Raw genomic sequence first — 19,606 nt, 5'->3', positions numbered from 1 at the left:
TCTCCCCGCCTCCCTCTCCGGCGAGCCTCAGGGAGGGAATTTCTCAGCTGCGCCTGAGGGCCAGGCTAGGGAGGAGTGGGCCTGCTTCTGGTCATGTTGCAGGTTGGCAAGGGGTGAAATTCAGAAAACGAGCGTGCACAGCACCCCCTCGTCCCCATGCACACGCATGGACACAGCACAGGGAGCGCACCCAGGACCCTGCTTCTCTATGGCTGTCCCACGTTCCAAACCTGCTCACCTCCTCATCTCCGCTCCCACCGCCTCTAATTCCACTTGTAAAGGCTGCAGATGGCTTCGTTTAGATAAGGTCCATCCCTTGCTTTGGGAACATTTTCACCAGTTGGCACCCGCCCTCTCTCCAGACATATTTTAAGATCCCAGGCCTCACCCGCCTGTCTCCCCACCCCCACATCATGCGCCCTGGCCGTGTGCACAGTTCTCCGTGTTCTGGCTCCTGAGCTGAGCTCTGCTTGGCAACTGACTCCCAGGAGTGTGGGTTTTAAACTCGCTGCAGCTGCAGCTGCCGCAGTAAAAGCACACAGCGGAAGGGGATGGACGCCCCAATCTGTGAGGGGAGGGCCAGGTTTCCCCCAGCGAGCAAGAAAACGCAAGAAACCTGTGTTTGCTCACATGCTCTTTACCCCCACTTCCTGTGCGTGGGCCGCGTGCTATAAACGCTCCTCCCCTGGCCTCAGTTTCTCCGTCGATTCAATAGGAGGAAGCTCGGGATTTCATTGCTTCCAAAGAAATCCCTCCTCTCCCCTCACCCCTCCCGCGCAGCGATCTCCGCAGGGCCCTCGCCGGCCAGTGGCCGGGAGGCGGTCCGGCGGTGTCATTGCCGCTGTCAGGGGAGGAGGTGGCAAGGTCGCGGCCCGAGGCCCCCGGCGGCGCTGCCGCAGCTTCGCCAACCGCCGGCCCCTGCCGGTTGCGCCGCGCCGCCGGGCGCTGCGGTGCCCACGGCGGGGCCGGGGCGGCTCCCATGCGGCACACGTGCGGCGGCGGCGCGGTCGGCGAGCCAGGTGAGCGGGTGCCATGGGGCAGGCGGGCTGCAAGGGGCTCTACCAGTCGCTCTTGGACTACAAGACCGAGAAGTACGTCATCGCCAAGAACAAGAAGGTGGGCCTGCTCTACCGGCTGCTGCAGGTCTCCATCCTGACCTACCTGGTGGTGTGAGTTCTCCGGGCTCTCGGGGAGGCGGGAGGGCCCGCGGGGCGGGGGCAGCCGCTGTGGCCTCCGGGGGACTGGGGGGTGGGCATTGGCTCGTGTGCGCCTGGGGCGCCCTGTGGCTGGGGGTTGGGACCCTGCTGCCGGCGGGGAGCCTTCTTGTTCCCTTAGGTGTAAGGGTTGGGGGCAAAGAGGGAGCCCTTTACTCCCCCACTGGCTCTGGAGGTGGTGAGATGCGGCACGGGTTCCTGGGTTCTCCAGTTATGAGGCTTTCCCCAAGCAGCTCCTTCCTCCAGGGCTGGGCCCCAGACGGTTAGGGCTTCAGGAAGGGGTCAAGGATGCAGGGGGTTGGGCTGCAGCTGTTGCCCGAGCCTCCCTGGGCCCTGGCGGCCCTGACTCAGGCACGGGGGGCGGGGTGGGTGGTAGTTTATTTATAATCACTGAGCTCAGTGCCAAGGTCCGGGCTGGGGCAACTCCTGAACCTGGTGTGTCCCTGAAGTTCCTTCTCCTCGGCAGGCCTCACCAGCCCTGGCCTCTGTCCAGTTGAGGGTCCCTTCTAGAAACCCTGTACCCACCCTGGCTCCCAGGTCTCCTGTCTGACCCCCCTCTGGCCCACAGGAGCTGGCACCATCAGCTGAGGGGCCGTTCCTTGGGGTCAGTCATGCACGGTTATGAGCCCCCAGCCCCACCTCATCCGCATGTGGGGAAGGGACGGGGGAGAGGAAATGACACACCAGACAACTGGGGTACAGCTGTCTTTTACGCCTTGAGTAAATGCTGTTCGGTCCCTCCTGCTTCCTGACGGCGGGAACAGCAGATGCTCCTCCTGGGAGGGCGGGCTCCCACCTGGAGACCAAGGGGCGGGCATCCCCGGCCGGTCATCTCCAAGGCACCTGGCTACCTCCCACCTGAGGGCCTTTTGTTGATACTGCTCCTCAGCCAGGCGCCCCTTTCCTCCTCCGCTGGATCAGCACCCACGCCCCTTCCTGCCTGGTTCTCACGCTCCTCCCCAGCATTCCCGCGGTGGAAGTGTGTGCTTACGCAGGGATCGTTTGCTTCATGTCTGGGCTAACTCCTCACCAGTCTGAGGAGGCCCTGAGGGCAGGGCCTGCCCGCCTCCCTTAACTGCGTAGGGAATAGGTGTGCAATGGATGAATGAATGTTGTTCCTTGAGTATTTGCTCAATGTTTCGTTCAGGCTGGGCCCAGTGTGTCCCTACTAAAACTGCTAGTGACTCAAGGGTCACAACCCTCTGAGGGGCCCTTGGAGATGGGACAGCCTAGGGCCTAGGACACGCCAGCTCTGCTCCCAGAGACGAGGTGGATGCACCCTGGGAGGCGCAGAGCCCCCCGCACCACTGCTGCATGACCTCCCTGCCCTCTCCTGGCCTCAGTTTTTCCGACTTTACCAAAGGGGGTTGACTGGACAATCTCTGACATTAACAGTGACATTGGTAATAAATTGATGTGTGGTATTCATTGAGCTCCTCCTCCCTGCCTGGCACTTGCTGTGCTAAGCAATTTACATATGCCACATCATTAAAAATATTTTGAGCATGGACGTTCGCCTCATGGCTCAGTGGTTAATGAATCCGACTAGGATAGAAACCACAAGGTTGCGGGTTCGATCCCTGGCCTTGCTCAGTGGGTTAAGGATCCAGCGTGAACTGTGGTTTGGTTGCAGACTCGGCTCGGATCTGGCGTTGTTGTGGCTGTGGCGTAGGCTGGCGGCTATAGTTCCAATTAGACCTCTAGCCTGGGAACCTCCATATGCCCCAGGTGTGGCCCTAGAAAAGACAAAAAATATATGTATATATATTTTGAGGAGTTCCCATTGTGGCGCAGCAGAAACAACTGGACTAGTATCTCTGAGGATGCAGGTTCAATCCCTGGCCCCGCTCAGTGGGTCAAGGAACCGGCATTGCTGTGAGCTGTGGTGTAGGTTGTAGACAAGGCTTAGATCCTTTGTGGCTGTGGTTGTGATGTAGGCTGGCAGCTGTAGCTCTGATTAGACCCCTGGCCCGGGAACTTTCATGTGCTTTGGGTGCAGTCCTAAAAAGCAAAAAAAAATTTAAAAAAATGTATTTTGACATAATTTATACTCACAGAAAAAATTTTTTTCTTTTGGCTGCCCTCGCAGCATATGGAAGTTCCCCACCCAACCAGGGATCAAATCCGAGCCACAGCTGCAGCAGTTTGGGATCCTAAACTTGCTGTACCACAGCAGGCACTCTTTACGTCATGTTTTAGATTCCATGTATTAGTGATATATGGTATGTCTTTTTTTTTTTTTTTTTTTTTTTGTCTTTTTGCTATTTCTTTGGGCCACTTCCGTGGCATATGGAGGTTCCCAGGCTAGGGGTCTAATAGGAGCTGTAGACGCCGGACTACGCCAGAGCCACAGCAACGCGGGATCCGAGCCGTGTCTGCAACCTACACAGCTCATGGCAACGCCGGGTCGTTAACCCACTGAGCAAGGGCAGGGACCGAACCCGCAACCTCATGATTCCTAGTTGGATTCGTTAACCACTGCGCCATGACGGGAACTCCCTCTTTCTCTTTTTTTTTGTCTTTTTGCTATTTCTTTGGGCCGCTCCCACAGCATATGGAGGTTCCCAGGCTAGGGGTCGAATCGGAGCTGTAGCCACTGGCCTACGCCAGAGCCACAGCAACGTGGGATCTGAGCCGTGTCTGCAACCTACACTACAGCTCACGGATCCTTAACCCACTGAGCAAGGGCAGGGACCGAACCCACAACCTCATGGTTCCTAGTCGGATTTGTTAACCACTGCGCCACGACGGGAACTCCCCTCTTTCTCTTTCTGATTTCACTTAGTATGATAATCTCTAGGTCCATCCATGTAGCTGCAAATGGCATGATTTCATTATTTTTATGGCTGCATAGTATCCCACTGTATATACTTTCATCTCTGTTATCCATTTATCTGTCAGTGGACATTTAGGTTGTTTCCCTGTCTTGGCCACTATGAATAGTGATGCTGTGAACACTGGGGTGCGTGTATCTTTTTGAACAATGGTTTTGGCTGGATCATATGGCAACTCTTATTTTTAGTTTTTTTTGTTTGTTTGTTTGTTTGTCTTTTTGCTTTTTCTAGGGCTGCTTCCGTGGCATATGGAGGTTCCCAGGCTAGGGGTCTAATCAGAGCCTTGGCCACTGGCCTACACCAGAGCCATGCTAGATCCGAGCCACGTCTGCAACCTACACCACAGCTCACAGCAATGCTGGATCCTTAACCCACTGTGCAAGGCCAGGGATCGAACCCACAACCTCATGGTTCCTAGTTGGATTTGTTAACCATTGAGCCATGTCGGGAACTCCCTTTTTTCTTTTTCCATCTTTGTTTTTTTTTTTAAGGGCCACACCCGAGGCTTGTGGAAGTTCCCAGGCTAGAGGCTGAACAGGAGCTGCAGCCACCTCCCTACACCACAGCCACAGCCATGCCAGATCCCAGCTGTGTCTGAGACTTACACCACAGCTCTTGGCAACACTGGAGCCTTAACCCACTGAGTGGGGCCAGGGACTGAACCCAAGTCCTCATGGATACTAGTTGGGTTTGTTTCCACTGAGCCACAACGGGAACTCCTGTTATCTGTAGATTTTATTATTTTTTTGTCTTTTTGCCATTTCTGGGGCCGCTCCCACAGCACGTGGAGGTTCCCAGGCTAGGGGTCGAATCAGAGCTGTAGCCACTGGCCTACGCCACAGCCATAGCGACATGGGATCTGAGCCGTGTCTGCAACTTACACCACAGCCCACGGCAATGCTGGATCCTTAACCCACTGAGCAAGGGCAGGGATCGAACTCGCAACCTCATGGTTCCTAGTCGGATTCGTTAACCGCTGAGCCAGGATGGGAACTCCGGTAGATTTTAAAATGATGGCCATTCTGATCCAGGTGAGGTGGTGCCTCATTATAGTGTTGATTTGCATTTCCCTGATAGTTAACAGTGTTGGCCATCTGTATGTCTTCTTTGGAGAAATGTCTATTAGGTCTTCGGACCATTTTTTGTGTTGTTGAGTTATATGAGCTGTTTGTATATGTTGGAAACCAAGGCATTGTTGGTCACATCATTTGTAAATATTTTCTCCCAGTCTGTAGGTTGTCTGTTTAGTTTATGGTTTCCTTTGCTGTACAGAAGCTTTTAAGTTTCATTAGGTCCCATTTGCTTATTTTTGCTTTTGTTCCTATTGTCTTGGGATGCTGACCTAAGAAAACACTGGTACAATTTATATCAGAGAATATTTTGCCTGTTTTCCTCTGGGAGTTTCACAGTGTCATGGATTCTATTTTGAGTCCTTAAGCTATTTTGGGTTTCTCTCTGCGTGGTGTGGCGGTGTGTTCTAACTTCATGGATTTACGTGCGGTTGTCCAACTTTCCCACCACCAGTTGTTGAGGGGACTTCTTTTCATGGTCTGTTCTTCTCTCCTTTGTTGAAGATGGACCGTAGGTATGTGGATTTATTTCTGGGCTCTCTATTCAGTTCCATATGCCTGCTTTTGTGCCAATACCATGCTGTAAAAACCATTTTTAGACGGAAGTCAAATTCACCTAGTATGTAATTCACCCTTTTAAGTATTTAAAATTATACAATTCAGTGGGTTTTAGCACATTTACAGTGTTGTACAACCACGTACAGATTTCATATAAACCAAACTGTTACAACATGTGGTCTTTTTTGTTTAGCTTTTCACTTAGCATAAGTTTTCAAGTTTGCAAGATTTCTCCACGTTGTGGCCCGTGTCAGCAGATCACGTCTTTAAGGGCTGAGTATCTCCCATCATGCGGACCTGCCCCACTGTGCTCGGGTGCTCGTCTGTTGGACACTTGTGCCGTCCCTGCTTGGGGCTGGTATGAATACTGTCGAGAACATGCATGTGCAGGTTTTGTGTGGACAAACATTTTCAGTTCCGTTGGGAGTGTACTGAGTGGAACTGCTGAATCACATGGTAAAATCTTTTGAACGGCCATCTAGCTGCTTCCACAGCACCTGCACTGTTTTACATTCTCACCAGAAGTACCAATTTTTCTGCATCCTAACCAACACTTTCTATTTTTTGGTATCACAGCCCTTCCTGGGTGGGAAGTAGTCTCATTGCACTGCCCTCATGGCTAATGTTGAGTATCTTTTCACATGCTTATTGGCCACTTGTATATCTTTCTCAGAGAAATGTCTTTTCAAATCCTCAGCCTATATTTAAGTTGGGTTGCCTTTTTTTTATTGTGGAATTATAGGATGCGTTGTGTATTCTGGGTACTAGACCCTTCTGTCATGGGAGCCACTTTTCCCCAGCGTGAGTCGTCTTTTCACGTTGTTGTGTCCCCTGCTGCTCAAAAATGCTCTTCAGTCCAACTTTGTTGTTGCCGCTTGGGTTTTGGGTGTCTAGGTTTGAACTCTAATTTTGTAGCATGCCTCTCAGTTTGGGTCTGTCTGGGCTTTCCTCACGATGAGTTTCAGGTTGTGCACAGGTCCTATCACCATCCTCCCCCCCCCCCCGGAGGAGGTGCCGTTGGTCCTAGGTTGACCCCCAGAGGGGTCACATGGCGGGTGTGCGGTGAGCAGGCTTCAGCCCAGGCTCGTCCAGCTGCAGGACCCTGGCTCCTGAGAGCAGCAGCCTCTCGCTTCTGGGATTGTTGGTCCCCTCTGCTGCTTGCAGGACCGGCTTTCAGGCTACAGCGGGAGTTAGGACTCCTGCCCAGGAGCTGGTGGGAAGAATGGAGCCCCAAGCCTGCCCCCTCCTCACCCTGGGGGCCCTTCCTGAGGGCAGCAACGAGGCTGACAGCCACCTGCTTGCCCTCCCCTCCCCGCAGCTGGGTGTTCCTGGTGAAGAAGTGTTACCAAGATACCGACACATCCCTGCAGAGCAGCATCATCACCAAAGTCAAGGGCGTGACCTTCACCAACACCTCGGAGCTTGGGGAGCGGCTGTGGGATGTCGTGGACTATGTCGTCCCACCCCAGGTCTGAGGCTCACCCCGCACGGGGGCCAGGATGGCAGGGTCTGGCTCAGGGTGGGCCACAGGGGAAGCTGCTTGGGGACCCAAGGACCTCGGTTCAGTCTCCTCTGGCCTGGGATGGCTACAAGATGTGCAGAGGGAGACCACGCCTGGATCCCACTCCCCCCAACCCCCGCCCTTCTGACCGTGCCTTACGGGGCTACTCTGTTCCCAACAAACCCTGAGCCAGTTGAGACCAAATGGGACCCAGAGAACTTGCAGGTCAGTGTGAACCGGGTGGCCTGGCACTGATAGCCCTACCCTCATAGTGGCCACTGCGCCTGGGAGTGGTTTCCTGCCCTGATCCCTGGGCCAGGGCCCGGCTGTCTTGCTGCTGCCCCTGCTTGTCTCGGATCTGAGCTTGAGCCCTGGGGGCTGAGGTCAGAATGGTTTGGGGAAGGTGAGTGACCCATCTAAGGACACCTGCTCAGGGACTCTGAGGTCAGTGGGTGGAAGCCCCTGACTTTGTGGCTCCCAATGTTTGTATCACCCATGCAGAGACCCCCTCTCCACCCCTGGCTGCGAGACCGCCCTGGGGAGGGGGTTCCTCAACTCCCCTCTGGTTCTTTAGGGAGAGAACGTCTTCTTCGTCGTCACCAACCTGGTCGTGACCCCCAACCAGCGGCAGGACACCTGTGCTGAGGTGCGGCTTGGTGTGGAGCGCTGGCAGGGGCGGGAGGGCGGCCAGCAGTGCTTGGGGTCCACCCCTCTCTTGAAGCAGGGGTTTCTCTCCCCACCTCGGGCCCTGGCGGGGGTGTGCGCTGGTGCTTGTAAGCGGCGTGCGCGCCCGGGCAGGGGAGGAGCTCTTGTCCTAACTCCAGGTATGGGACCTGGCTCTGCGAAGGGGCCCCTCCTCCTAGCGCCCTTTCTCTCCTGGCAGAGCGAGCGCATTCCCGATGCCCTGTGCCATGAGGACAGCGACTGCCCCCCTGGGAAGCCTGTTGTGGCTGGAAATGGTGAGGCCTGGGGAACAGAGAGAATTGGAGGTTCCAGCTTCTTGCCCTGTCCGTCCCTTCCCTGCAGAAGAGAGACCTGGGGTGCAGAGGGGGTGTTGGAGGTGGGAGGTTCCTGCATTTTCCTTGTCCCTTCCCTGCAGGAGTGAGAAGTGGCCGCTGCCTGCGGGCGGGGAGCGCGCAGAAGGGCACGTGTGAGATCTTTGCCTGGTGCCCAGTGGAGACAAAGTCCAGGCCAGTGTGAGTGGCTGTAATCTTGGGACCCTGAGGAGTTACCCAGCCTGATGGTGGAGACATGTCCATTTGGAGTCCTCATTCTGGGGGAGAAGTCAGGACACCCTTGGCAAAGGCTCCAGGGGACCCAGGGAGCATGCAGGATGGAGCCTCAGCCCAGGCCTGGGGGAGGCATGGAGAGGGCATGGGCGAGCCTCCTAACGGGCTGTCCTGGCTTGGTTTTCAGGAAGCCACTCCTGGGCGAGGCTGAAGACTTCACTGTTTACATAAAGAACTTCATTCGTTTCCCCAAATTCAACTTCTCCAAGTACGTGGGCCTGTGTGCATGTGACAGCGTGTCTGATGAGCCACCAGGTGATGCAGGCGCGACCCTTTCCCCTGCCCTGGCGGTGGGGGAGTGGTTAGGACTTGCACAGGGGCTCAGGTCAGAGACTCAGTCTGGGCAGGGTGAGAGCCCAGTGACTCCAGGGTGAGGCTGTTTCTGGCGCAAGAACAGTCTTGCCTTTACCTCACTGGCTGTTTCCGTCTCCACCCAGGACCAATGTGCTGGACACCAGAGACAAAACTTTCCTCAGATCTTGTAAATTTGGCCCCAAGAACCCCTACTGCCCCATCTTCCGACTGGGGTCTGTGGTCAGCTGGACAGGGAGCAACTTCCGGGAGATGGCCGTGCAGGTGGGCGGTGTGCGCTCAGCCCTCCTGGGGACTGGGGGGGTGTGGGCTCTGCAGGGAGGAGGGGGTGTGGACCCAGGGCTCTGCCCGTCTCAGGACGAGCTGTGCTGCACAGCCAACTGTGCTGCACTCTGAGGGGCACACTCCCTCCTGCTGTCTGTGCTCAGACCTTGGGCATCAGCGGCTGAAACCCAGCCAGGAGCCCCGCTGGCATCCTGGCACAGGTGCACTGTGCCTGTCCTGTAGGAGGGGCTCCCTCCCCTCGGTCCCTTCTCCCTGAAGCACAGAGCGGGAGGATACGGGCTGTATGCGATGCACTTCTCTCAGCCACTCCAGAGGCAGAGCTAGAACCCTGGACCTTCCTCCTTCCTCCTGAAGGAAGCTCCAGGGCAGGCCAAGCCCTGGCCTGAGCTCCTTGCCGTGAAGAGCTGGTCTCTGACTTGGTCCGTTGGCAAGAAGTTCTGTGCACTGATTCTTGTCTCTCTTGCATCAAGGGCGGTGTGATAGGAATCCAGATTGAGTGGGACTGTGATCTTGATAGACCTCCCTCTGAATGCAACCCTCGCTATTATTTTAACCGTCTGGACAACAGATTTTCAGAAAACTCTATCTCCTCTGGGTACAACTTCAGGTAACTGGGGCTGAGCCTGCCGCTTGATGACCCCACCCACGTTTCAGGCCCTTTGCTGGGTGCAAGTGCTATGACCCCCCCTTCCTGGGAGTAGGTGTCACAGTGGGAGGTGCAGGCGGGGGAGGCCACCAGGGGCCTCTGGAAGAGAGAGAGAAGCATCTGCCATGGCCCTGGACTTGCCCTGAAGCTGGGGGGGGTCCATCAGTGCCTTGGCAGCTCTGGGCTGGCCCAGCAAAAGTGGGAAAACCCTTGCCTCTTGGGCTGTGTCTGGCAAGAACGGTCAAAGATGGGAAGGCATCTTTAATGTCATGTTATCAAGAGGGTCCGCCAACCTTTCCTGGGGCAGCTGAGAGCCCAGGTCCCAGGGTGGGGGCGAAGGGCTATAAATCTCCAAGGCAGCCAAGCCTGGGTGGCCCAACAGAGGAGGCCCAGGCAGGCCGCGTCTCCCTGAGCCGTGTCTCCCCCAGGTTTGCCAAATATTACCGAGACGCGGCTGGGGTGGAGTTCCGCACGCTGTTTAAAGCCTATGGGATCCGCTTTGATGTGATGGTGAACGGCAAGGTGTGTGGGGGTGGTCCTCCCGAGGCCGGGCGGGTCCTGGGGGGCGGTTCTCCTGAGGCTGGGCGGGGCCTGGGGGGGGCGCTCCTCACTCGACCTTGTCTCGGCCCCAGGCGGGGAAGTTCAGCATCATCCCCACCATCATCAACGTGGGCTCCGGAGTGGCACTCATGGGCGTGGTGAGTCCCCCCACCCCCGCCCCCCAGGGGCGCACCAGAGCCGGGGAGAGCAGTGCAGATAGGGGTGAAGAGGGCTGTCTGGGGCTTCACACCCCACCAGGGCCCCCCAACTAGCAGTGACTGCCTGGGTTTCTCTTGGCAAAGCCAGAGGCTTCTGCCTGTGGCTCTGTGGCTGGGGGTTCTCTGGGATCCTGGGCAGCTTTGCCTCCACAACTGCTAAAAAGCAGCAGGATCCAGCCATAGACAGGCTTGCTCAGCTGTGGTCCTGCTAACATCTGGGGCCACATAATTTGTGTGGGGCCACTTTGTGTACTGTAGGGTATTTAACAGCATTCCTAGCCTCTGGCCCCCAAGCTGCCAGCAGCACTGTCCCCCACAGTGATTGCCAAGCTGTCCCCCAACCCCCACAAGTTGTGAATCACAGGGCTGAAAAGATGAGAGGCCGGGAAGTCAGACTGTGGTCCTGCTTTAGGTCTGTCTCGTCAGCTGGGCCCAGGGGCCACAGGAGAGGGAGGAGAGGCTGGAAGGCAGGACTCCCTCATGCCCTTTTGTATTTCTGGAAGTTCTTTAAAAGACAGGAGCATCCTCAGCAAGCCCCCTGCTGAGGTTTCTGGCAGCCTTGTTCCTGGTCACAGCAGCCCAACGAGCGTCTTCTAGGAGGACCCAGGACAGACTTTTTATTAAGACCAAGAAAACTGTCCTGTAACAGGACCAAAGAGGCCACACTCCTGAGAGGTGGCTGGTAGAGCAAAGTGGCCCCAAAGGACTCAACTGCAGACAATTTCGGGGGAGCCTTGCATGTTTGTATTTGTAACTTCCCTAGAGAGGGGTCACCTTCAGCCATCACTTTCTCGTGATGTGGGTAAACCAGAACACAGGGCACCTGGGGGACACACCTGGAAGGTAACTGGGCTACCAGTGGTGGTAGAGGCTGGGGGCGGGTGCGGATGGGAGGTGTGTTCTCTGTGGAACGAAGAATTGATAACATTTTCGGCATCTGGGGAACAAAAAGGTGTGCAATGCCCAGGGTCAGAGGACCGGGTTCACCTGTGGGGCTGTCCATCAACCCCTCCGAGCCGGCCCCTCTCTGTGCTGTGGGTGGAGTGCCCTCTGGTGGAGGAGAGCGGTATCTGCACCACCCACTCTGGTCTGAAGAGGCCAAGTGTCCGTGGGGCCACCGCCTCAGGCCAGGCCTCTTCCTCGTTCCCTGAACACTGCTGTGCTGGCCGCGTTCACTCACCCTCCAACCCACCTCTCCGTCCCCAAATGCCACAATTCTGTTTCCTGCCTCTATTCCCAGGCCTTCCTTTGGTCTTATATAAAATCCTGTTTAGTCTACACTCAGCCAAATGTCCCTCCCCAGGCTCAGAAAGTCCTGTTTTCTCTGTCCCCTCCCCCGCCCCATTCCTCTCCCCATCACAGGGCATGTTCCCCTGTCATAACTTACATGCTTGTCTCCCGCACCAGAGGGGCGTCCCCAGACAGGCTCATTGTCTTACCCCTGCCCCCTGCACCCCAGGGCAGTGCCTGGCACTGGTGCATGCTCAGCAAACGGGCTGCGTGCGATGGGGTCAGGGCCGTGCAGGGGTGCTTGGCCTGAGGGATCAGACGGCCTGGGCTAACCCTGGCTCTACCATGGACCAGCTTTGTGACCTCGACAAAGGTGCCGCTTTCTCAGCCAGCATCTCCGTCTCTCAGGGCTTGTTGCAGGAGGTCAAATGGCATGTGGCTGGGTGCTCTCTCCAAGTCTAGGATTCTGAGTCGGACCCTAACTCTCGTGCAGGGGTCTTTCTTCTGTGACCTGGTGCTCATCTACTTCATCAAAAAGAGCAACTTTTACCGAGACAAGAAATACGAGGAAGTGAGGTCAGTTATGCTTCTTCCCAGTGGCCCTAGGGGAGCCCCCGACCCCTATGCTGGTTTTCTGTGGGACTTTGCGGGGAGAGAGGCAGGATGACAAAGAGCTCCCTTGGAAGGGCAGGGGACAGTGGAATGTTCTGTTACCTGCTCTCCAGAACCGGATTCTGCTTCACTGGCAGAGGCCATCACCGGCCATGGGCAGGAGAGGCGGTTTCCAGGGCTGGCTCTGCCACTGTCTCCTTAGGTGCCTTGGACCAGTCCCAGGCCTGCTTGGGCCTCAGTTTCTCTGTGAAACAAGAGTGTTGGTTTACACAGATAGTGTCTTCCAACCTCTAACTTTAGGATTCTCGGACCCGGTGGTCGTGAGGGGCTGGGGGTGAGGGAAGCTGGAGTGGTAAGGGAAGGGAAAAAAGTCAGATCCCCCCCCCCCCCCCACTATGGGGGCCTGTTTCCAGGCTCTTCAGGGCTGTGGGCTTGGTGGGGTTTGTGTGTGTGTATCTGAGGAGCAGACCCCAGGGAGTGGGAAATCCTGATGGCTGGGTGGGCAGGAAGGGGCAAGGGGCTCTGGCCCAGCCTCTGGGGAAGGCTTTCTGCAGGTGCTGGGATGGGAACGGGGAACTGCAGCTGGTGGGCTCTGGACAGGCACTGGGTGCTCCCCCAGCTCCACCCCACCCTGCACTACCTGCCTGGACTGGACCCCAGCACTGATTCTCAGGCTGAGTCCTGACTGCACCCATCACCTCTACTGAGCTGCTGAAGGAAAAGGGGATCCCCTTGCAGGGCGAGTGGCTTACCAGTCCACAGGAGGGGTGATGCCGGGGATCAGCAGGCCAGGGTTGATGGGTCATGTCCTGCCCAGGGACCTCGAGGGCCTCGCCCAGATGGCGGAGTCCTCGCGGCAGAGGGTGGCCCCGGACACAGCAGGGCTGGCAGAGCAACCCGAGGTGCAGGATGGAGGCAGCGGCCAGAAGGAGAATGGCTGTGTGTGCAGGCAGCTCCTCCAGCCCACCAGGTGAGGGCTGCCCAGCAGAGGGCCCGGAACAAGACCTGCAGAGATTGCCCAGCTGGCTACTGTGCTTCTTGCCTTGGGTAACGTGGCCACAAAGCAGGATGCCCGGACCCAGCAAAACCCATCCACACTGGACTCTGGGGGGATGCGTGCTGGCGGTGCTTTAGCCCCTCAGTACCTCTGAGTGACCACAATCCGTCTGCTTGCTGTGCTATCCCGGCATTAAGACAACAGCGTTACCACGTGCTCAGGCTCGCTCTCTGCCGCACGCTGCTCTGAGCTCTCTGTACATGAACTCATTTCAACAGCCTAATGAGGTGGACACTAACAGTCCCTAGTCTAGTAATGAAACCCAAGCGCAGAGGGTTAAGTAACTTGCTCAAGTCACACAGCTAATAAATGGCAGAGCTGGGATTTGAACCTGGGAGATGTGTCCTTAGAATTGTTCTCCATCCGGCCATTCTGCCCTACCAGGCACCTCCCCTTTCCTCCACTCCTGGTCAGATGCCTTCCCTAAGCTCCGCTTTGATGTGGAAGTTCTGGAGCTGCCCTCGCCTCAGGAGGATGGTGGCTGTGCTGACAGGTGGCCTGCAGGCTGCCTTTCCCTGGAGCGCTGCCCAGAAGGCCTGGGCATTCTGGTGCTTTCTGGAGATCTGACCACACCTGGCATGGGAGGCAGCCTCCGGGCCTGCTCTGCTGTCTCGCTGTGTGCCGCTTGTCAACTAAGTCCAAGGGTTCGTTCACTGACCTGGGCTGGCCTTCGGCTGGCCTTCCACTGCCCCGAGCTTTCCACTGACTCGGCGGTTGGCAGCCTCCAGCAGGTAGCTGGGCCTGGGCAGGGAAAGAGAGAGAAGTCAGCCAGGATGGAGAGGAGGAAGGAAAGATGAAGAGGCTGGGGGATCTGCTGGCGGAGGCCTGTGTCTGCAGCACCCACACGCGCTCCCTGAGCTGACGATCACTTCCTGGGTGCTTGCCTGAGCTTCGCCTGTGAGAGGGAAGAGTAGCAGCCTTGTGGGTCTTGGTGTGGCCCTGCCCTTTGCCGTGGGGGTGGGGACACGTGGGGCCCTCCTGTGGTGGCTGCTGCTCATTGCTGGGCCAGCTCCAGAAGCCTTGGCCTGAGCGTCTTCCTGTGCCTGGGCTACAGATCTGGGGCCCCACAGGGCCCGCCCTCTGCGAATACTCACGGCCTGCAGCGCGGCCAGCCAGAGGCTTCTGCGGGAGGAGTGTGCCTTTCGGGGCGCCATCCCTGTCCGCAGGGCTCCCAACTGTCCTCTGTGTGCCCCCACCTGCCCACACAGGTCTGGCCACCAGGAGAATGGAAAGGTCACTGTGGAGCCGCTGCAGAACCTGCAGGCCGTGGAGGCGTAGCCAGAGGTGTCGCTGAGCAGATGTGATGAAGATACACAACGGCCTGCAGCTCTGACTCGGAAAGGGTCGTCGTCCGCAAGGGACCGGGCTTCCAGGCACGGCCATCTCTCTGGCACTTTGGGATCTTGCCACAAGTTTTTTGTTGTGCGTGGAGGAAAAGGGAGCCTCCCAGTGGCCAGGGGGCCAAGAGGGTTTCATTTTTTCTAAGGACCTAGGAGGGCATTCAGTTATTCACTCATTCACGCAGTAAACACTTTGATGCCTGCAGTGGGGGGCTCTGTCCGAGAGATGCTTGAATGAGACACACTGAATTGGCCCCCAGGGAGGGGAGCACACGTGTCCTTTCCTCCAGAGCTGAGAGCCCTGAGAGCTGGGCCCCGCTCTCTGCCCTTCCTCCAGCCTCTAGCTCAGACTCCCACAAGTCCCTGGAGCAAATGATGGCTCCTCAGTGAAAGACCTCAGCCAACATCCAAGGGACATGTGGCCTTGCCCCCAGGAAAGGACTGGACCTGTGAGGAAGTGGCTGGCACGAAGGGGAGAGGAAGGAGAGCCTCAGGCACTCGGGGAGCACGTCTCCCCAAGATGGGAGACGCATCTGTCTGTGTGGTCTGACTCTTGCTCTCCTGCGGGCTGCGCATGTCCTGTCCGGCTTCCTCCCTCACTGCTCTACGGTCCCGTCTGAAGGGCTAATGAGATGACAGGAGGCACTCACCTGGCAGGTGGAAACAGCTGTCAGACGGCCCTCAGCCTCCTCCCTCAGCGGCTACTCAAAGTGTGGTTCGTGAACCAGCAGCAACAGCATCATCTGGAAGCTTGTTAGAAATGCAGCCTCAGGCCCTTTTCTCCTCCCCCTAAATCAGAACCTGCAAGTCAACAAGATTTCCAGAAGGTTCAGGTGCACGGGCAAGTTTGAGAAGCAGGGCTTGAGGAGATATTCCAGGTCCAGTGGTGAGGGAGGGAAAAACCGGCTTTGGTGGGTGGCACCAATTTCTAGATCAGACTTAACAGCCGAGCTGCCTTAAGGGCAGGATCCCCCCTTCCCTGCCCTGGAAAAGCAGCATTATACTCAATTCGTTCAAATTAAAATATTCTGACTAGGTCATACAATGACTCAAAATTTAAAAGGCACAAAAGAATAGTGAAGAGCTTCCCTCCCACCTGCCCCCTGAGGCAACCTGTGTTAGCAGTTCGAGAAGCTCACCTGTCCCGCTGAGAATCCACTTGGTTATTCAATCGCTGCCTTCTCTCAGGAAATGAGCTTCCTCGGTCAGAAACGGATGCTGGAGATGGAGACCCCATCCTGGCTCAGCGGAAACGAATCTGACTAGTATCCATGAGGACACAGGTTCGATCCCTGGCCTCACTTAGTGGGCGAAGGATCTGATGTGGCTGTGGCTGTGGTGCAGGCCAGCAGGTGCAGCCCCGATTAGACCCTGGGAACGTCCATATGCTGCGGGTGTGGCCCTAAAAAGACAAAGAAGAGAAAAACTGATGCAAAGCCAGCTTGCTCGCTTCTCCCGCAGAACTAGCTAAGGATCCCCTGCATAGATGCAAGGGCAGGAGCCTAGAACTCAATCACTGTTGTGAAAACCATCAGGCAGCCAAAGCCTGCAGTGCTGCCCCTCACCCAGCAAGCCTGGGTGCTGTCTGAGCCCCGGCCCCGACTGAGGGAACGTCCCCTCTGGGAGGACTCTGGTTCTCCACACAGAGGGGACAGTAAGCATCCCTCCACCGGGGCCTCTGGAGGAGAGGGTCCCAGGGGCCTGAACAGTCTCTGGCGAGGCCCCACCTCTGGGGCAGAGGTGTGTGGTCCCCAGAACAGGACCCCTTCTAGAGCAAGCAGCTCCTTCCCTCAACAGCCAGGTGACCTGTCAGCAGGCTCCACCTGCTCTCTGAAGAGAAATTAAAAATCCGGTTGATTTACTATGGTGTTTCATTCCTCTAAGGCAAACACCTGGATTTGATAACAGTGTGTTATGTGTATGTTTGGGGAGGAATAAAAAGGGCAGGGGTCACAGCCACTTAGGAGTGGGTTTGGTTTCTTTTAACCTGATTTTGGAATCGCTTGGCAGCAGCCATGTGCATCGCGCTGTTGGATACTGGAAGGGAACTGTCTCCCTACCGTTACACGTCCAGTCAGTAAATATTTACTGGCTGCCCACCGTGTCACGCATTGGACTACATGCTGGTGACGCAGAGGCGAGCAGCAGAGAAACGGTCCCAGCCTGAGTCGAGGGGTAACACATGGATCACACATGGGATGGGCTGCTCTGAGAGTCCTCAGAGAGGAGCAGCCAGGGGTTTCCACAAGCGACATACAAGTTGAAATCGGAAGGGTTAGTAGCAGTCTAATTAGGTGACAGGGGAAGCATCCAGGTCAGGGAACCTGATGCGGGAAGGAGCAACTGAGGAACGGGAGGAAGACAGTGACTGGCGCAGCTTTTGTGAGGCTTTCTTTTCATCAAGTTGGCCGTCAATTTTAAGGGTCGCCCCATTAAACACTGCCACTGCGGACTTAGCTAGTTGTTTCTCCAAGTCCAGAAAAGCTTTCCAGGCAGCCTCCCCTCTACCAGAAAGGCCCGTGACCCCCATCACCGCTTCTGGATGGTGGCGCACACGGCTGGTTCCCTGGCTTTTGCACCGTGCCTTCCCCCCTCTTTGGCATCATCTTGCTGAATGAGCGGAGGTTCGTTCATCTTACAGAAACTGGCTTTGACATGGGAAGAAGTGAAGCAGGAATCTGAGGGGGGTCCAAACCTGGGAAAGCCGCTCTCCCTCGGGGCGCTGGCTGCTCCCCGGGAAGAGGATGGGCCAGCCTCTCAAGAGCTCCTTTCCTCGCTGACGTTTCGGAATCACAAGAACTGTCTACGTTTAGGTTCAGGCTCTGGCCTGAGGCCATCTACCTAGTATTTTCCTAAGGACCCATTTACTCCATGCCTTGCGAATACCACGATGCTGGTCAACAGGGCAGTTTTAAACTGGGTGCCATTATTGTGACATCATGGGGACCAACCGTGAAAGAGCAAAATGCCCTCTAGTCCTGGTGCAGGGGTCACCAGGACTAATCAGTCATGATGGCTTTTTGCCCCCCGCCCCCAATCAGGTTCCTTTCTCAGTGGCTAGCTGTCCCCTGGGGACCAGTCATAAAGGGGGACTGTGACTTCCTCCAGGTGTCTCTAAGTATCCTGGGGAAGTCCTTAAACCGCTCCACTTGGGATGGCATCTTGCATGTCTGGAAAAAGGGCTCCACTTGGTTCCAGCCCCCCACCCACCCCCTCAAGTGACACACAGCAAATTCTCTAGTGGACCCAAGAACTTTCTACAGGACACATTGCTTCCAGCTGTTTCCCCTGAGGCCAGTATAGAGAATTCAAGGGGTATGGCAAGCATTTGCTGGGTCCTGCCCAATATATGTATTTGCTGACATTTTTATTTGGTTATAAATCAATAAAGGTGCTAATTTAAAACACGTTCTGATTTTTTTCTCCTTTAGGTTTCATAGAGACCTGTGTTTTCAGAATGTAAAGGCAAGACCAAAAGAGGTTGACACAAGACACAATTTCCTTATTGTCTTGCAAAGAAATTCAAATAAAGTAAGGAGACTCTCTAAATGAGAAAACATTAAAAGCCTAGGAAGGCACTGAAAAAAGCCTAGGAAGGCACTTTTTAAAACGGAAGTTCTGGGGCAGGAGAGAATTTGAGCCACAGCTGTGGCCGGATCCTTAACCCACTGCACTACAACGGGAACTCCAAACTAGTACTTTTTATTTAATGAGTATAATTTAATGAACCTCTGGAAAGCATCTGGAGTCAAATTTTTACATTCTGCTCTAGAAGGTTATTAAATTCTCTCAAAATGATAGAAACATGAAGACATGCATTGACGTGTTTTTTATAACAGTGAATATTTCAGACAATCTTACTGCCCAACACGGAAGCAACTGTTAGGTAAATCACTCATATTCCCCCACAGCCCCCAGCTGGACAGAACCCTCCCTTCCCACTCAGAGGCAGCCCTGAAAGGACCGGGGAGGTTGGGAGAGGGAGTGGGTTGTGCAAACCGTAAATGTGAGCCTCTTCAGCGGTGGTCAGAAAAAGGTTCAGAGGCAGGCATGGGGAGAGGGAGGCAAAGCTATCACCTAAGCTGCTTCTTGGCTTCATGTGAAAGCACACGGTCCAGAACTCAAAATGGGATTGAGGAGGCCCTGGGCCTCTGCTACTGGTCACAGACCACCAACTATCTGTAAAAGGGGACCTGGATTCAAGCTCTCAGATACCCTTCTTTTTTTTTTTTTTTTTTTTTTTTTGTCTTTTTGCCTTTTCTAGGGCTGCACCTGCGGCATAAGGAGGTTCCCAGGCTAGGGGTCCCATTGGAGCTGTTGCCACAGGCCTATGCCAGAGCCACAGCAATGCCAGATCCGAGCCACGTCTGCGATCTACACCACAGCTCACGGCAATGCCGGATCCTTAACCCACTGAGCAAGGCCAGGGATCGAACCCGCAACCTCATGGTTCCTAGTCGGATTCATTAACCACTGAGCCACAACGGGAACTCCCTCAGATCCCCTATTGATCTAAAACTTAATCTGTTTTTTTTTTTTTTTTTTGCTTTCTAGGGCCGCACCCCCGGTATATGGTAGTTCCCAGGTTAGGGGTCGAATCAGAGCTACAGCTGCTGGGCTACAAGACAGCCATAGCAACATGGGATTGGAGTGTGTCTGCGACCTACACCACAGCTCACGGCAACAATGGATCCTTAACCCACTGAGCAAGGCCAGGGATCAAACCTGCATCCTCATGGATACTAGTCAGATTTGTTTCTGATGTGCCACAATAGGAACTCCTGATTCTTTTAGGGCTGCACTCATGGCATGTGGAGGTTCCCAGGCTAGGGGCTGAATTGGAGCTGTAGCTGCTGGCCTATGCCACAGCCATAGCAATGTCAGATTCAAGCTGCATCGG

General features: G+C 55.7%; 1 protein-coding gene and 1 long non-coding RNA gene across 8 annotated transcripts; one reads left to right on the top strand and one right to left on the bottom strand.

Moving 5' to 3' along the window:
- The first annotated feature begins 693 nt into the window (after positions 1-693).
- On the top strand, positions 694-18,113 carry P2RX5 (purinergic receptor P2X 5). 6 transcript variants are annotated; one of them, XM_013981217.3, is made up of 13 exons: positions 694-1,169; positions 6,995-7,145; positions 7,752-7,823; positions 8,061-8,136; positions 8,277-8,373; positions 8,594-8,674; positions 8,904-9,042; positions 9,534-9,670; positions 10,138-10,231; positions 10,342-10,407; positions 12,191-12,273; positions 13,127-13,279; positions 14,575-18,113. In XM_013981217.3, exons 1-13 carry the CDS (start codon positions 1,033-1,035, stop codon positions 14,642-14,644), a joined length of 1,356 nt encoding a protein of 451 aa, XP_013836671.3. In that variant the 5' UTR covers positions 694-1,032; the 3' UTR covers positions 14,645-18,113. The 6 variants fall into 6 exon arrangements, 5 of the variants coding, with proteins under 5 accessions (XP_013836671.3, XP_020923332.2, XP_020923334.2 ...); XR_014821594.1 differs by lacking the exon at positions 13,127-13,279 and having other exon boundaries at positions 12,106-12,273; XM_021067673.2 differs by lacking the exon at positions 10,138-10,231 and having other exon boundaries at positions 12,106-12,273.
- On the bottom strand, positions 11,189-15,984 carry LOC146398348 (uncharacterized). 2 transcript variants are annotated; one of them, XR_014821634.1, is made up of 6 exons: positions 15,846-15,984; positions 15,357-15,507; positions 13,940-14,107; positions 13,062-13,314; positions 12,412-12,553; positions 11,189-11,404 (listed from the first exon to the last, which is right to left on the bottom strand). It is a non-coding gene; the product is annotated as an uncharacterized LOC146398348 (long non-coding RNA). The 2 variants fall into 2 exon arrangements; XR_014821633.1 differs by having other exon boundaries at positions 14,025-14,107.
- Positions 18,114-19,606: the final 1,493 nt, after the last annotated feature.

Source organism: Sus scrofa, chromosome 12, assembly GCF_054392235.1.
Source record: "Sus scrofa isolate SSC_HxYL_T2T_F1_AM1 chromosome 12, Sscrofa_HxYL_maternal_Yorkshire_Landrace_v2.0, whole genome shotgun sequence".
Classification (NCBI taxonomy): domain Eukaryota; kingdom Metazoa; phylum Chordata; class Mammalia; order Artiodactyla; family Suidae; genus Sus; species Sus scrofa.
This window is presented reverse-complemented; position numbering and strand designations above follow the sequence as displayed.

Bases quoted from the DNA above. Each gene is read 5' to 3' on its own strand.
- P2RX5 (XM_013981217.3), top strand. From the start codon at position 1,033: ATGGGGCAGGCGGGCTGCAAGGGGCTCTACCAGTCGCTCTTGGACTAC. The intron at 8,137-8,276 runs GTGAGGCCTGGG...CCTTCCCTGCAG, and splicing joins GCCTGTTGTGGCTGGAAATG to GAGTGAGAAGTGGCCGCTGC. The intron at 8,675-8,903 runs GTACGTGGGCCT...GTCTCCACCCAG, and splicing joins CCCAAATTCAACTTCTCCAA to GACCAATGTGCTGGACACCA.